The 17,800-nt window shown below is 52.2% G+C and overlaps 1 protein-coding gene across 2 annotated transcripts in view; it reads right to left on the reverse strand.

The window, feature by feature from the left end:
- PRRX1 (paired related homeobox 1) overlaps positions 1-10,968 on the reverse strand; it is a 68,369-nt gene extending 57,401 nt beyond the window's left edge. The window contains exon 1 of one of the 2 annotated variants that reach the window (XM_024553535.4): positions 9,453-10,968. In XM_024553535.4, the coding sequence (XP_024409303.1) occupies positions 9,453-9,693 (241 nt within the window). In that variant the 5' untranslated portion in view covers positions 9,694-10,968. The remainder of the gene's footprint in view (positions 1-9,452) is intronic. The other variant, XM_024553528.4, reaches the window with a different exon arrangement.
- Between the last annotated feature and the right edge of the window lie 6,832 nt (positions 10,969-17,800).

Below are 17,800 nucleotides of genomic sequence, written 5' to 3' on the forward strand. Positions count from 1 at the left end.
TGACTGTTGCTACAGAAAGCATTGAGAAGGGGACTTGCTTGGTCTGAGATGAAGCAGTCAAGGAAGGTGTCACACCAAAGAGCGTTTGGGGTAAGTGTGCAAAAGGGACAGGGAGCAAGGGCATCTCAGACCCGAAGTTAGACAAGCAGAAAGGAGCCTACAGACCGCTGCCCCACTCCCACATGCTAGGAAAATAGTGAGGTCTGCAGCGTGTGTGACAGGCAGGTAATGGGGCAGGGATGGAGATACAGATGATAAAGGGTGATAAGAAAAAAGAACAGGATAAACAATTTGGCTTTGATATAGAAAGAAAATGAAAAGCAACTATGAGTTCTAAAGAAGGGGAGAGCCATGGATTTTTTTTTTTTAAAGTGAGTTTGTGAAAGAACACACTACGCATTCATCATGCATTCATTCTGCAAATGTTCTTCTGCCCTGCTCCTTACCCGCACACAGAGGAGGACGGGCATGGATGCACAGAGACCCAGCTAGTTAGGAGGCTGGGACAGCAGTGCAGGTGAGCAACCATGGAGGAGTAAAAAGGAGGCGGATTCGAGTGACTGTAGAAAAGTAAACTTGGGGCCAGGGGATGGATTGGACAGCAGCATGAAGGAAGGAGCCAAGGGTGAAATGTGAGTTTAACGCCTACATGTTGCTGTGCAGGAAAAGAGGAAAAGCTATAGAGGATCAGGCCGGGGAAAGGGAGCTCACTGGTGGCACATTTTCTTGCTTTTGATGTCAAAGCACTTTTAGGATGTTCAAACAGAAATGCCACGTGGGTAGTAGGTAGCTGCATATCTGAGCCTGCAGTTCTAAGAGGACCTTGAAGCTATGCCCTGGCAGCCTCACTGTAGAGATGATGAGTGAAATGGGTGGCCTAGAGATGTCCAAGGCAAGGAGTATAAAGTGGGAAGGGGAGGGGAGGGGTCTGGAACTTAGGCCAGCTGGGGAAGGGGGTCCACTGAAGAGAGGAGCTCATTCTGTCACTAGGTGAGCAGGGACTGAGCACAGACAACAGGTTGGCCGCCATCCCAGCGGGATGTGACTGCTGTAATCCAGAGTAGGATTTAGGGAAACAGCACTGGTAAAAATGGAAAGAAAAGCCACAACACACAGTTATTTGATGTCCCCTCCAGGCTGGATTAGTGGTGATTTTTGTCCGTGCCTACGTATAAAGATTGGAACGTTCAACTTCATAGATTTATGAGTTACCTGGAAGACAAATAGAATGCCAACCAGGTCCCCAAACCTCAGTTCCCAAGAAGTCACTCCAGGCTATGATATAATGAATTATCAGAGAGGAAAGTACATAAAAAGATGGTACCTGACATGTCATTGAGCTCAACAGCCCTCTCCTCTTTGGAGAGGCCTGCAGGACAGCATCAGGGGGCTCCTGTGGCCTCCAGGTACCCATCTCTCTGCAATACAGAGGTCTTGGACAGCCAGGTGGGGCACAGGGAATGCAAAGAAGAAAAGGACAGGAGGCGGGGACACTGAGTCCCCTACCATTTGCCATGACCAAGCCAATTCTATCAAGCCCTTTGCAGACTAGCATGAATTTGTGTGGACAAATACAATGGAAACTTTAGAAAATGTGGTTCTCCCTCATTATCAGAAGTGCTGGCTAGACCTTCACGTTGCCCATAGTCAAGCTGATTAAACTTAGCATATCCTGGCTCAAATTTTGATTGACTTGGGCCCCTTAGCCTTGAAGCTGTATATCTGAATCCCCTTTGAAAATCTTTGGCCTCCCCATGTATATTTAGAGTACTGGGAGAGTGCCAGTCTGTTTTTATGTTTATTTATAACTACACCACCTTCCAGCATTGTGAGGGACTTTAAAATATAATGACATGACTAATGATGAGAAATTAAGTGAATGGGGTGAATGTTTTCACTCCCAGACAAATGTTTGTGGGAAGGCAATTTCCTGGCCTTGTGCTTCTGTTTTTAGTGAGCACCCAAGTTTAGATTATCTTGGAAGGTATGTATTACCACCACCTACACCAAGAAGACACAATTTTCACTCTGCCGCTGTGCTGCTCCTAGAAATGCCTTGTCTTGCTGACCTCCGACGTCAAGGAGTGGTAAGGAGAGAAGTAGAAAATTCCAAGATTTACAGAGGGGGGGTTAAGAATTTACCCTCATATGTCCTTTGGGGCTTTTGAAACCTTTTCTCCAAAAGGGAGGATTTGGGGTTTGGAACTAGCTTTGGGTGCCCACGTTGCAGGCACACTCAAGACTTGGGGCAGTTATTGTTCCTGCTTTGAGGGAAAGGGGTTTACCCTAACCCAAGGGCTTATCTATAGGGGGTGGGGCGGGGTTGGTATTCCGCCTTATCTGAGACTGCAGGGATGGTGAGGGTTTCTGTGGAAGTTTGGCAGCATCTCACTAATACTGCCAGCTCTGCGTCTCTCAAATATGCCTCACTTTCTTAAACACTGGGAGTTCATGTGCAGAATGGTCTCACCACCTCCTCGGGGACAAACCCTCTCCTTCCTCATGGAACCCAGACACCTGTTCTGGTGCCCAAGAACCCAGGGGCATTTAATGCCACTCCCTTCCTGTTCCTTCCAGCTCACCCTGCAGTCCTGACTACCCTCATTTCAAAGAGGAAGGCAGACTGCCTACCAGCTATCTCTGTGTCTCTGTAGAATTTATTTATGCTGGAGTGTCTTCACGATATTCATATTTCCCATCTTTTGCTGCTGGTGTAGAGGGGTCTTCTAGCATGCCTCTCTTTCCTGCAGGAGTCCAAGGGTATTGGAAGGGTAGGGTAGGTCCCAGCCCGGCCTGAGAGAAATGCGCCCCCTTTAGGCGGGAGAAGGTAAGGAGAGGCATGCCTGGCCAGGTCACGCAGATCCCACCCTAGAGCTGGGCTCCAGAGCTCTAGGAACTGGGAGGCTGAGGGCCAAGGACAGATGCTGGCAGGGGGTGTTTGCGTCTTTTCCGGCCCCTACATGGAGATCATTCAAGTCTAAGATATTGTGAGCTCTGTTTTAAAAGTTAAATTCACTAAATTATTGAATTAATTTTCCCTCGCCCTATTTTAATCCTCCCTCACCCCACCTCCTAAAAGGTGAGATTCAGAGAGCCCCGGCTATTCCTGTCCCAGGGACCTCCGTGACCACCGGAGTTCCCCTGGAGTCTCTCTCCTTGCTGCTAAGTACCCCTAAGAAAATTTCCAATCACTTGCAAATAACTCCACGGAAGCAGACAAAATAGGGCCTGTCCTTGTCCTTTCTCATAACTCGGACCTTGGGGATGCAAATGAACACACATTTTTCAAATTTATTTCTCATTTGGAGTAGAGTCTGGGGAAATCACTAATGGTACATTAAGCCCCACCATTCTTGGGAGTTGCTGCTCCCTCCTTGCTTGTTGCAGTAAAGGGGCCAGGGCATCCTGAGTAGGACAGCGTTTTGGGCATAGCTCAGGCCCTCACTCCTACGTGTGAGAACTCTGAGAACAGAATTCTGGAGTCTGATTGTCCTCATATGCTTCTGAGAAGCCACACGTGTGTGAGAGAGACAGATCTGTTCTGACATGTTTTATTTCATAAAATTTCCTTCTACAGCCGTCCTTCATGCCGTTGTTTCCCTCCTGTCCCGAGTGGCCATTGCCCCTGTAATCGGCTTCCCAGATATTTTTTTCACCAAGAAAAGTGGTTCTAGGACAAGTGAAATGTAGTGAATTTTTTAGTTTTAACCTAACATCAATCGCCCGTGATTCTCTGTTGGACTACTACCTGTGGCTGCCTCACTAAATTAGACAAATGGCACCAAGAATCAACTAAGATTCACGCTACTGTGGAGACTTCTTTCTCAAAAACTACCTGAGGAAAACAGACCGCTGACCCTGAACGCGGACGACTGTCCCTCGGTAGATGGCTCCTCAATGAATCTCCGCGTGGAGTGATTTAATAAGAAACAGCATGTGCAGAGAAAAGGAGCCCGTGGCACTCTGTTGATATTATTATTGCTGTTTGAGTCTGTTGTCTTTGAGTGTCTGTTAGCTTGCTCACCAAGCTATTCGATTTTACAAGAACCCAAATCCTTGAGGACAAATAGTAATGCCGTTGACATATGCATCCTCCCAGTACCGTGGAAAAGGGAGGTAAAGGACACCCATGCTGTGGGAGTGGTGCTCGGCCCGCATCAAGTTAAAATGCGGAACTCGAGGCAGAGAGCGCCCGTGATTACAGCGGCTCGCACGCGCAAGTGTTTGGACACCAAGAGGCCGCAAGGCGTTGTCCCCTGTGTCAGGTAATTCCTGTAAACGCCTGATCTCTAGCTCCGAGGAGTACTGACCAAGGGCGCCGTTGGTGAATTTAAGAATGGCTTGGATGGAGGATGCTGATCCCCCGTTTCACTTTTTCTTCTGGGGAGATTATTTCCCGAAACTCTCATCACCCCGTGCAGGGGCGGGGGGGTGGGGGAAGAAAAGCAAAAAGCAAGGCTTATCTCCTCTACAAAGATTCCCTGGGTTTCTAAGGAGGTTGTACCTCCTAAGGCTTCTGCTCTCTCCATCTCTCCGAAAGAGTAAAAAAGAAATGGATATTTTGCGAACCGTACTGCGCGGAGCGGGAAGCGGGCGCGGGTCGCCGCGTGCGCTCCGACTGGCAGTGTCGCGGAGCGCGCGACCCGCGCGCCTCTACCGCGGAGGCTCTCCGGCAGCTGGGGGTCTGCTTTGGTGGGGTGCTGAAGGAGGGGAATACGTGTAAGAGAAACGCGTCTTTTAAAGTAGGAATCAATTGGTCTAAGAACCCTCCTGTTTGAAAATCAACTGGTGCCACTTAAATGTGGAAAAGGAAGTGGCTGCTGGCGGGGACCGACATTCAAAACTCGGTTCGGAGCCAGTAGGGTAGGAAGGTAGCGTTGGTTCTGAAGTTGCCGGGGGGAGTTTCGCGCGGGGAGGGGTAGGGTGGGTGGGTGACATCTTATTGGTTTGGAGATGATTTATTCGCTCCGATTGTAAAATCTAAAATGAAGCCCTGGGAAGATGAAGAAACTGCAGGGACCCGTGTGTGACCCACCGCTGCCCGCCTGACGCCGCTCCGCTCTGACCTGAGCGCGCCCGGAAGGCTGAGGTCGCGGGACCACGATGCGGGCTTCGGGTGACGTCTAAGCTACGGGAGAGGGGCTCCAGAGTCCTTGAAACGGCCTCTGCGGAGGAATGGAGGTGGCGGCGGTGACCGTCTTTTAGAGTTGGGGGGTCTGGTGCCGGGAGTATGGCAGCCTGGGGCCTCGGGCTTTACAGGCCCGCCTTCCTCGCACTTGAAACTCCAAGTGGCCCTCGGCTCCGAAGCGGTGGGAATCACCAGACTGTCAGTTTCTCCAACATTGATTAAGAGAGGGAGGCCGTCCAGTCCCTGCCCCTGCACGTTAAGATAAACAGGGTTCACCACCTCTCCTCTCAACTTCATTTTGGACTTCGGAGGCTCAGTGACCCTCCTTCTTCCTGGATTTCCCTGCCTCCTCTGAAGAGATTCCCCCCTGCCCCAGGCTACCGTTAGAACAATGTATTTTCTTGACCTCCCCTCCCCCCTTGAATAGAGATAATAAAGGCCCAAATTCAGAGAGCCGGCACCGGCTCTAGGGTCCCGGGGTGGTGCCCCATAAGAAAATTTCTGGCGCCATAAGTGTTGCAAATGCTGAGATTCCAGGGAAACTGATATTCTGATGCGAATTCCAACTGGGGAGCGCCCAGAGAAGGTTCCCGATCCCCGGGTGTCTGTTCTAGGAGTAGTTAGTGGAGGTGGGCTCAGGGTGTCTGGCGGAGGCATTGGCTGGCAATTCCTTTGCGTCCAGTTTACACCTCTCCTTTTGTGACAAATCAATTTCCTGGGCCTCTGTGCCGCTTTTGCATCCCGTCCCTGCCGGGCCCCAGCTGCGCTCGGTGCACACTTAGCGCCGGCCTGTGAGTGCGTGCGTGCGCGCGCGTGTCTAATTGACTTTCCGTCTACCTTTTTATGACTACATGTGTTTCCAACAAAAGGTCTTATTAGGACAATCTGGTTTCACTAATTTAGAGGCTGGGAACGTGGAAGGCAGGCTTTTTTTTTTTTTTTTTTTTAAGAGTTTGCAGAAGTTCAGATTAAGAAATGACAGCGGGATGCACCGTCCTCCTAGGAGCAGGTCTGCCTGGTTTATGACCTGTTCCTCTTTCCTCTCCCGGACAACTGCCCTCACCTAACACCCCCTCGCCCCACTTCACACTCCCCAACTAGCATTCCTGACAGTGTTAAAGAACCGCTTCTTTAAACCCTTAAGGGAGTTGAACCTAGAAGTTTGAGAAATTTACGGGGTGGGGGAATCAGTAATAGAGGAAAGAAGTCGTTCTATAGAGAAGTGGAGCGAATCTCAACCAATGGGGGAAACAGAATTTCTGGGGCTGAGGGTGCGGGAGATCAGCGGGAAGCCCTCCCTTGGGACAGGATACACGGCTCCTCTTTGCTAAGGTGGACCCAGGTTGTAATTGGAAAAATCCGCAACATGACTGACTTAAAATAGCAAGTGTAAATGGAGTCTGTTTTAACTAATTTCAGCCCAAAAGAAAAATTAGGAAGGACACGTATCCATATAGTTGGGAGAGTAAAAGTTGCCTCGGAAGGTTCCCCATCTCTCCAAAAGAGATCTCCCCATTTCCCACTGTGGAGTAAGATGCCCAGCAGGCTGCGGGGAGCGCCTGACTCTGCAGGGCTCTTCCCCTGGTGGCCTCGGAGCCCAGCTCTCGCCCTCTGCCTGGAGACTCCTCTCTTCTCTGATTCAATGTCCCCAGCAGACGGCAGGCCCTGCCAGTCTTGGCTTCCAAGTAGCCCACCACAGCTTCCTGGGCAACTGCTGGTGGAGGACAAGGACCAAGGACAAAGGTCCTCCCGGACACTTGCTATCCTGCAACTTACCAGACCCCCCTATTCCCCGTTCCAGAGATGGGGGAGGAGGAGGAGGGAACCTTGTTTCTAAAAGCAACAACTATTTGTTAGAATAGGCCCCTTGCCATCTCTGTATATATATGTGTGTATGTGTTCTCAGCTACTTTCCCAGCCCCTGGTGATGGTCACTTTGTCCCCATCACCTAGCTCTGCATTCTGCGACCTCCTTCCATAACTGTTGACCATCCTTCCTCAGCAGCCTCTTCTTCCTCAGCAGCCTCTGAACCTCCCTTTCCTTTCCGGGGTGCACTCCCTGCTAGGCATTGTTACTCCTTGAAACTCCGAGATGTGCTCAGTGATAAAACAGGCAGGTTCTCCAGGTTCTTATCCCTTTCCCTGTCCCCAGCTCTACCCACTGCTGCCCTTTGCATTTCCTCTCACACCGCAGGCAGATGCCACATACATAGCGAAGCCTGGGCTAAACCAGGGCTGCCTCCTGAGACCGCAGGCGTGCCGGCCTCCACCTTGGCTTGGGGGTGCTTTCCAGCCAGCCCCCTCTGCCCATCCTAGCTCAGTCAGTACCCACTAGGAGGCCACCACTAACCCGAGCTCCCTTCTTGTGGCGCCCACTGGGAGCCAAACCAGGGGAATATCCAGTGTCTCTTCAGCCCTGTAGCTCCCGGCGCCCACTGAAGCCAGACTGGGCCCTGAGCATGCTGCCGCCCTGGGCCTTGGGCCTGCTTTTCAATGCCCTCTGCTAGCTCTTGGGGCTGGCTGGTCTTGCCTGCCCCACCCTGCTCTTCTACAGAGCAATTCCTTCGAGGCTCTGTTTCCTGCTGTGGGTCCAGCCTCCAGGGCTCAGAGCTGTGATATATGGTGCAACTGATCGTTAGCCGTGGGGACACAAGGGCAGAGTGAGCAGAATTGGTGAAGCTGGGCGACCGGCACATGGCAATGCAGAATACCACTCTCCCTGCTCTTTGTGTGTTTAAATTTTCCCCGGTAAAACCTTTTTAAAAATCATGAGACTATTTTGCAGTGCATTTGCTTGGAGCTAAGAGTGTCCACTCAAACAATGCTGCCGGCCGCCACAAGAAAGCCCTGCTGGGTGTGGTGTGCCTAGCCCTTTCCAACACTTGGGGATGCGGGGGCTTAATCCCTCAGAGTGGGCGATCTTTCCCTAGTGGCAGGTCAGGACAGACTCCCCATCGCCCTCTGCCTCTGAAAGTAGGTAGGGTGAATAGGTCCCAGTTCGATTTTGGTTAAAATACACGGAAGGGAGCCTAGGCCTGGACCAAGAAAGAGGGCCAGGGACGGAGAGAGGGTTCTTCCCGCCGTCTGCTTTAGCGCGGCCGGCCAGGCTCCCACCACCTAGCCCAGGCCTCGCTGCCAGCTGTTTCTGAGTCCAGCTGCTTGGTCTATTTTCTGAGAGTCTGACATTGGGTATGATTTGTTTTGTTTTGTTTTAATCACAGAATACCTGGTTCCACAAATTCCAAATTTGAAGACAAAAGAGCATTTGGCAAATAGTGACAGGAAAAGAGATCAGCCTCATTTAAAAGTTCCAGCCAAGTTCAAGCTCTTGCAGACTCCAAGAAGGAATTATCCACCCCACCAGCCCCGTGTCACCTGGGATGAGCTAGGTGACAGGTCTGTTACAGACTCGGGGAGTATGGGTGCCCTTGGCGTCATGTTTTAAAGGCATGGTTACTAACTCTAGGCGACATCCCTGAGGGCGAACTACCAGTCAAGGGGGACCACGAAGGGAGACCATGTGTGGAGTTTTCTGGAGGTTTGGGGGCCAACAGGGAAAGCCCCTCCAAAGTGACACCGGGCTCAACAATGGAGCCCACACTTCCCCTGCGCATCTTTACTGTGCGGGATCATGCGAGTTGGTAGCCGGGTATCACCCTGTGCGAGTGATTTGTGCCTTTGACTCGGCTAGGGTCTCCGACCCATTTGCAGGTGGAGGCAACAGCAGGGGGCAGAGGGCAGCTCTAGTGGCTGGCCCTGCGCTCCCGCGAAGCCGGTCCCGCACGCCAGGCCTCAGGAGCCCGTGCGCCCTGCGCCACCGGAGCTGTGTAGGTCCCGCTTCCTGTGCGCGGCGCCCTTCACCTCCTGTGTCCCTTCTGTCCCCGAACCCACACATGCCGCCCTGACTCAGCGTCTTTAACCTGCTGCCTTCCTAATCAGGGCGGCCTCCTCGAATCTGCATGCCTCTACCCGCCCTTCCCAGCCTTGCCGCCTCCGTGCGGGGAGATCCGGCCGCTTTGTCCGCCCGGGACTGAGGGACAGCCCCTGCGGCTTCGGCGAGAGTCCGCGGCGGGCAGCGTCCCTGACCCCGACTGCGGGGCCTCGGAGTCTCCCTCCAGAGTCGGCCCCGGCGACGCCCTCAGCAGAGCCCTCCTTTTCGCATCCCCCTTCCCGTCTGTGACCGGCCGTTCTTCCGGCCACTGCCGCCACCTCCCCTTGTCCCCTACTTTCTCCCCGTGGCCCTGGGTGGGCTCCAGCCGCTCAGCCCAGGCCCCCGCCCTCGGTCCTGGACGCGCAGCCCCGGGGGCATGTGCCCCTCACTCACTGTCCTGCTGCGGGGTGTCGCTGCCGCTGGTGAGTCCCGGCGACTCCAGCAGGCTCCGGCCCGCTTCGCCCACGTTCTCGTCTGCCTGCGCCGCCACCATGTCCCCGGCTTCCTCCAGGTCTAGCAGGTGACTGACGGAGAAGTTCTTTTTCGCCTGCAGAGTGTCGAGGTTGCCGGGGCTGTCCAAGCGGCTGCCCAGCGCCGGTTGCCGCTCCAGAACGTGCCCGTAGCTGGAGGTCATGGTCTCCCCCTCCGATCCCACCCACCCCCCTCTTCCCGCTCGAATCAACACCAAACGCTGTGGGCGCGAGGGGGGAGAGGAGTCGAGTGGGGAAGAGAGAGGGGGGAGTGGAGAGAGAGAGAGAGAGAGAGAGAGAGAGAGAGAGAGAGAGAGAGAGAGAGAGAGAGGAGGGGAAGCACACACACACACACACAAAATAGTGGAAAGAGGGCGGGGGACCCTCGCGCGGAGCAGCGCGTTCTTCACCACCACCAGCCTTTGACAGCCCGGGCTGCTTTCCTGAGGCCAAGTCCGGCGCGATCCAAAGAGATAATCCACACCAAAAAATCAAATCAAAAAGTCACCCTACGTTCGAGTCAGGAGAAAAAAATTCCTTCCACCTCTCCAAAAGCGTCCACTCGCACACACTAAAAATAATAGTAAGGGGGAGAGAGGAGAGGGGAGGCCAGCAGGGCGGGGGAGTTAGGCAAACACAAGAAGAGAGAAGAAGGGGTGGGAGAGAAGAATCAAAGTGGGTTTTTTTAAGGTTAAAAAAGTTATTCCCAGGCAAGAGTTCAAGCACCAACAGAAGAAGGCTTGTTCCAGCTTTAAAACATCTTCAAGAAAACGTGTTCCCCCTCTCTGCACTCCTGCGGATTCTCAGGAGTGACTAAAGTTTCAGGAGGAGAGGGTGATGTCTTGCAGATGTACTGGAGAGCAGGATTCTCACTTTACTTTTCGTGAGGAGGGAAAAAAAAAAGGGCTTCAGGAGTCCGGAGGAGGGTGGTGGTGGGTTTCCCCCCTTTCCCTTCTCTCTCTCCCCCTCTTCTTGCCGAGACTCCTTTTCCTTCTCAGTTGGATCAAGAAGCTCTCTGGCACTTCAAAAGGCACAAACTGGCATGCAGAGGAGGCTTTGTAGGGAATACAAGAAAATTGGAGACCCCTGGGAGGGCAGCGCTCGACTTAATAGGAGTCTGTAATTACGTGGCAAAGCCTTTGTGCGGTGCCTGACGTTTTACAGACCCCCTTTCTCCATCACAATCTCCTTCTTCCTCCTTTCCCTCGGACCAAAAAACAGTCTGATTAAGAAAACCCCCTTTGCCAACATCTGAGCGAGGGAGAAAGAGAGAGAGGGAGGGAGGGAGCCAGAGAGGGAGGAGGGAACGGGGAGGGAGGGGAGAGAAAGCCGAGAGCCCCTTTGGATTTTTTAAGTAAAGGTCTAATTACCATTCCCCTGCAACAGTATCACGGGGCGAAAAGACAAACTGAAACCCACAGTCACTTCAAACGGGCTGATTATTTTGCTTCGGCGTTAACTCCTCCAGATTTGTTGAAGATCCTGTTGGAAATCTCATTTGCATGTTTTGATAACAGCTGCGGGGAAACTTGTTGGAGAAAATCCACAACTATCTCAATCAAATTTTCTTCTCCCTCTGCCTGAACAATTTTTTTTTTTTTAACGTTTCCTGCTGGTCTAACAGTTTTGGGGGTTGGGGGTGGAGGAGAGTCTGGGACGGAACGCGGGAGAGAGCAAAGCCGAGGAAGGCTGCGTTTGGCTCAGCAGAGACAGCCTATTAAACAATGCAATAAAATAACAGGAGCGACCCTAATGGGTCGCTCCCACGCTTGTTCCGCGGGTTAGGGCAGATGAGGGGCGGTCTAGAAGGCGTGGAGTGGATTCGGGTCTCCGCGCCCATAGGAATCACCCGGCTGCGGCGCTAGGAAATTTACGTATTTATTTAGCTGGAGGAAAGGACTCTAGGAGTCTATCATAATTGCTCCTCTTCCCCTACCCCGCCCCACAAACCCCAGTCTGGCCAATTTCGGAACCTTTTGGTGCGGCCAAGGTCGCTTCCCCAGGCGGGGACGACAAGCCGAGAGGGTTGCGGTGCCCAGATGCGGAGCAGGCAGGGCGCGCGGGGTGAGGCTCCTGCGCTGCGCAGGGTCCCTCCGGGCGCCGCGGGGCGCGGGGGAGGGGAGGGGCCCCCACCAAAGTCTACGGATAATGCTCTGTCGTCTGTCTGCTGAGCCCTGACTTGACAGAGGACGGGGAGGTGCTGAGCGATTTTTTCATGACCTGTTGGAATTTGGTAACAGCTTTAATAGTCTCATTAGAAATGAGTTACTATATGACGAGTAAGTAAAATATTAAGTGCTTATTGGTGGCGTTTTATGTTCTTTAAATGTGTACACACACACGCATACATACCCCCTCGCTCCCTTGATTACTAGACTTTTCTTTCTTTATCTCTCCCCTGTAGCCGGGAGGCTCTGCTGGGTAGAAAGAAGGGTCCGAGTGTGTGGAAATGGTCTCCGGGCTCCAAACGGCCACAGTGAGCCCAGAACTTCCAGCCCTGATCTGGGAAAAGAACATTTGATGCCATCAAAGGGCTGCAGATTGAAACCAGATGTGCTCGCCTCGGTTCTTTCCATGCATTTAATTAAGGAGCCGGGATGGAGGGGACTTTTTCATCATTAGTCCACCCACTCCCCCTCCTCTTTACATCCCCTCGCCCACCCCGCGCCGCCCCCCCGCCCCCGCCTTGCTCGCACCCCCAACCGGGAGCCCAGAGCCCCGCCAGCGCCGCTGGGTGCACCGATCCGCGCCGGTCCCTGCGTCTCCCCAGCGGTCGGGCTCCGAGCAATAAACATCTGTCCGCCGCAGGGCCCCGCGAGCGGGATGCCAGTGGGAGGCGGATGCGCACCGGGTGGGCCCGCGCCGAGTGGGAAAGTTGGGCGGGGGGCGCTTCCGCGGGGATTTTCACCACGGAGCTCAAGCCGAGTGCCACTCGTGTCAGTGCCACCGGCTCCAAGGGACTCGACTTAATCCTGCGGAGAGGTTTTCGCAGGGTGTTCTGCTGGGTGAGCCTGAGGCGGAAGGCTGAGGGGGCCGCTCCTCTCTCCCCTCACGCGCAGGAGGCACCGCGGGGTTTGTCCCCAGAAGCCCAGCAGGCCCTAGCCTCTCCCACCTTCTCCACCCTTCTCCCCACAGTTGTGTTGTAACGTTTCTTTTCGTCCCTAACATCGGCCCAACGCCCTTTGTGACAAAGGTCTGGGTAAGAAGCCGGGCTTCTGACACCCGGAGCGCGCTGCTTCCCCGCGGACCCAGCGACCTCCCCGGTTGCGGGAGATAGCTCTGTTCCGGGTGTGCGGTCAGCCAGGTAGGTGACCGAGAGGTAGTGCCAGGGAACGCAGGTCAGAGCCGCACAGTTGCAAAGGGAACCAGATGTCGCCACTTGGATGCTCCGCGTTTTCCAGAGGGACCCACTTGTCATTCCTGCAGCCTTACAACCTGGTCTTACCATCACCACCTAGGATGCTACTTTCGACAAAAACACCGGCGCAGCTGCCTAACCACTGCCAACCAGATAGGTACATGTCGACATGTGATCTATAAATTTCTGCGCACAATATTTCCCCCAAATTTCTCTCGGACCCAAAGCTCAAATACCAGCGGCTGTGTGCGGCTGGTCCAGCCTGGGCAGCACCGCACCCGCCGCCGCTGGGGAGCCCAGGGTCCCCGAGCCCTCTGCAGGAACCGGGATGGACTTTGAGGACTGCGGGGGCGAGAGCCATTGTGTTCTCCAAGCCCAGAAGCTGGAACCTGGGAGCACACTCCCAGGGCGCTCAGGGAAAGGGAAGTGCCCGTGTTGGGACACGGTCTCCGCAGCAGGCAGGGCCCCGGGAGCGCCGAAGTGTTGTAGGGGTCTTAGCCCTTCCAGAAGGTGTCTCCTTCCCAGGCTGTCCGTTAGGCCTCAGCTGCAGGGAGAAGCCTCAGCCTCCCGCGGGAGATCACAGCAGGGAGTCGGTGAGGCAGGGGGAGCAGCGGCTGCGCTGGGGGGAGGGGCCCCAAGAAAGCAGAAACTCCAGGCGTAGACTTTGCAGGATTTATCTGCAGTATTTTTTCCTTTCCATTTTAAAAATTGACAATTACGAGTGGGTTATGTTTCCACACCCTGATTATGTTTCCACACAACATTTGTAATTTGTTGAGATTCTTGGATTGGAATTCAAAAACCATCGGATAACCCTACGAACAGGGAGATTTAAGACTGGGTGGAGGGCGCATTCACACGGTAAATGGAGAAAGGCCTTTCGCTGCCAGCTGGCCCCGCCGGGTGGGAGGGCGAAGGCTCTCTCCGAACCTGGAGCCAGAAGCGCCCAGGCTCCAGCGGAGGTACTCAGAGGCGGCCGGGGCTCCTTCTCCCGGCGCCGAGGGTCCCGGCAACTGGTCTTTCCTTCGACCCAAGTCCCAGGCCCTGCTCCGGTTGTAGGAACCGGGAGGGCCAAGCACCTCTAGAATTCAAGAACGATGATGTGGCAGAAAGACGTCAGGAGAGAAGAAGCTGTGTTTGGGTCACGGGCTGATCTCCCGGCAGGCCTGGCCGGGGAGACCTTAGAAGGCCCCGGAGAACTGTGGCCTGTTTAGTTCCTCAATCATTGTGGTGTGTTCCCCAAGCGACTTCCTTTTGGGAAGAGTTGGAAGGAGAGCATTTCTAACTCAAAATCTCTGAACACGTGGAGATCTTTCCTTGGCATTTGCCTCGACTTCCATCCATCAATCAGTATTTATTAAAAATTGGAAGCCCTGGGTGATGTCACTAAGCAGAACCCTCTCCCTCATGATCCTTTCAGCATCTGCCAATGGCTGTCCAACCCTTCTTTCTGCCTCACCCTCTTCAAAATAACTCCTGTTTTTGGATTCCTCCCCAAGTAAGTGGGAACAAAGCTGGGACTAGGAAGGAAACTTGCCAAGAGATCAGACCCAGGTAGGAGGGAGGTTTGGTTCCCAGCCACAGGCCTTTGGGTGGTCCTCTTCCCAGTCAGGTTTGGTATTGATTACTGCCCAGGGTTTCCCTGGCACTGGGAGCTGGCAGGACTCTGCCCCATCTGGCTAGCAGAATGCCCCCCTCCCCAAGCAGGTTCCCTTCTGAGGTGGAAGCCAGGAGTTGCACTCTGACATGTTAATAAGCTGACATGATGATCGCATGTGACATGTCATAGGTTCCATGACACAAAAACAAGACACTACCCCCCTCATACATACAACATGCTGTGGGGGTAGAAATGCATTTCCCCTCATGGCTGAGAAGGGTGAAATGCAAGATGCATTCTGCGGGGTGGCCATATTTTAATGTTTTTAGGAGACTACATGCCAGAGTTGAAAAGAAACTCCCCTTGCCCTTCCACTTGTGGTTCTTGGAATTTTGGGAACATCCCCCCATGCATGGGTGAATGACCTCCACCCACCCCTGTCTCCTTCCAATAGCCCTATTGACTTATTCTGATATTTTGCGATAATCAAATGATATAGTACTAAAAGCGTATTTCCATGTCATGAGCTGGTACGGGCGCCATGCTGTAACAGGCTGGCAAGCCCACCCTATTCACTTGGGACCTAATGAAGTTCATGGGGCTGTCTGCTCTTTGGACCACTGGACATTGACTTTGCATCCACCCCTGAGCCAGCTTCAGCTAGAGACGCCGGTGATGCACACATTGGCAAAAGCAGTGAATACTCTCAGACTGTGTTGTGCTAAATGCCTCTGCTGCAATTGACACCAAACATTCTCTTTTTGAAATTTCTTCTGCTCCTCCATTTCTCTGATCACTTCTTCTTGATCTTCAGAGGGTATTCCTTTCCCTGAGCTCACACCTTAACTATCGGGATTCTCCAGAGTTCTTTCCTTCATCCTCACTGTCCTTTCCAATAAACAGCTTGTTTATTGTTAGACAGTTTCATACATTTTTATGGTTTAACTTCCATGTGTGTGTCAATGAGCCTAAAATCTACATCACCTTGGGCAAACCGGGCAAATTCCTTACTTTTCTGAGCCTCAGTTTACTCATCTTTCCAATAAAGCTGATCATGGCCCCTAATTTGTGAAAATTAAATCAGAATGTACGCAAGTCATTCAACACAGTGCTTAGCACACAGTAAGGCCCAGAGGGGTGGTGGTGGTGAGGGAGATAGCTCTCTTCTTGCTGGACTGGCACATTCATTGAGGACTTTCAACTCAACAGGTCCCAAACTGAACTCACCTGTCTCCCCCATGCTCCTCCTTCTCCCTGTAGGAAACCTAGGCCTTACCCCAACTTCCTGCCTCTCTGACACTACCTCCAGCTTAGCTAGGTCATTACCAAGGTCTGCCTATTTTATCTAGTCAGCATGGCCTCTAGTTAAACAGTCAACAAGTGCTTGTCAAATTGGAATGGAAGATTCAGTGATACTGGAGCAAATGATGAGGCAGCAAACAGTACATGTGTGTGTGCAGCTATGGTGTTAGTGTGTTCACATTATATAATGACAATGACAACCAGATGCTCTCAGAGGACACATGTATATGCATGTGCCATACCTTCTCCGTCCTGAGGAGCTGAAGCCTTGCTCACCAGGCAGATTCAGAGGGACCCCACCTGGCTGTTGGGAGGATGAGAAAGGAAACAAAAGTACAGTGCCTTTCCACTGCCAACATGCAACAAATGTGAATTCCCTTCCTCTGTCCTTCCGCTTGCACTCAGGTTACAGGTGCCTCTGGGCTCCATAGAACAGGAGGCCAAATTCTTGCTATCGGACCAATTTTAGAAAAATCCTTTAGGGATGTACATATGCACATGACTAAGAAGCTTAGAAGTAGGAATGGTTCTAGGCAAGTGGCAGCCCCTAGAGCTGCTGGGAAAACCGCCGCTGACCCTTCATTCCTGTGCTGGAAGAGCCCAAGCCCAGCGGACTAATGTGTTGCACTCTGAGAAGTAGAGAACCCGAAGCTCCCTGGATTCTTGGCCCCACGTGAGCCATGAGCTAAGTCACGGGCTGGGTGCTGCCTCTGCAATCCCCTCAACTTTGGGGTCCCTGAGCTCTGTTTCTAGGCCCGCCAAAGTGTGATGGAATTTTAACAATAGGTACAAAATGCTTTGGGCCTGGGTAAGTTGGCCAGTTTGAAGCTCAGAAGGTGCCTCAGCGGGCTTTAATGCTTAGGTATAGCAAACCCATGGGTGGGCTACTCTGGGTACCCCTTCTGGGCTGGCTACTCTCACAAATTTGGAGCCAAGCACAACCCGTTCTCCGCCTGCCTTCCTCCCCTGAGTCTGTGCGTGAAGCTCTCATTTTCTAAACAGGTGTCTCTCCCCTCTCTCCTCCCAGTTCTCCACTTTTCCTAGCATACCAGGTCATAGGTAGACAACCAAGTTGGCTGCATCTTCTGTTGTCCAGTTACACTGTTAGTTAGTATATCATTTACCCTATTTCCCCCATTTTATCACCTGGATCTGTCTTATTTTGAGTTTTGCTCCATAGTAAATACTGGTAACAAATTTCAACAGCAAATTTTTCACTTGTCTCAAAAGGATGCTGTGAGCCTGCTCGCGCAAGGCACTCGGAATATGGGCATGACTGTTAGAAAGAGCAGCTGCAGTGAGCATTACCTCCCATTGTCATATTTTCCTGTCATTCTTCGCTTGCTTTTCATCACTACAGAGAAGAGTGAAGGATTTACATAATGGAATTTAGAAACCTGATTTTTTAAAAAAAGTCTAAACTAATGTCTTATTTCAACACGTTGCAGATCATGGCGTCCGTTACATCAGCACATGGTGAAGCCACTGTTCCCTCTTTCATACAATGTATACCTTTGCTCGTTGTGAACCCGCTGTCCAGTTCTGCATATGAAGCACCAGAACCACCTCTCTGCAACATAGGTGCTTTAAAAAAAATAACCTCACTTGCTGTTTCAGCCTTTCCACTTTCTGGAATTTTTCTCTTGAGCATCTTCTACTTTAAACCAGCAGTCTGAATGATTTTCTTCCAAATTTGAAGGGTGAGATTTTAGTCGTTGCTCTAATGTTCATTAGTGCTGGGTATCTCACTTTCTCCATTAAAAATGATTAGACAGGGTCTCAGATATCCAATTTTCTGTTATTTTGGACCCAGTGACATAAAGGAGGAGTTCACCATTCGTCTTTAACCACTACCAGATACGTAGTCTATTATGCACCACTTGAAGCGCAGTATCATGGAAAAAGTAGAAGCTTCAGAGGCCTTAGAAGTAAATTCCTTGACTCTGCATTTTAAAACCTTCAAGCAAGTTACTTAGTCCCTCTGAACCTCACTCTCTAAGCCCCAGCATCT

This window comes from Desmodus rotundus, chromosome 12, assembly GCF_022682495.2.
Source record: "Desmodus rotundus isolate HL8 chromosome 12, HLdesRot8A.1, whole genome shotgun sequence".
Lineage (NCBI taxonomy): Eukaryota > Metazoa > Chordata > Mammalia > Chiroptera > Phyllostomidae > Desmodus > Desmodus rotundus.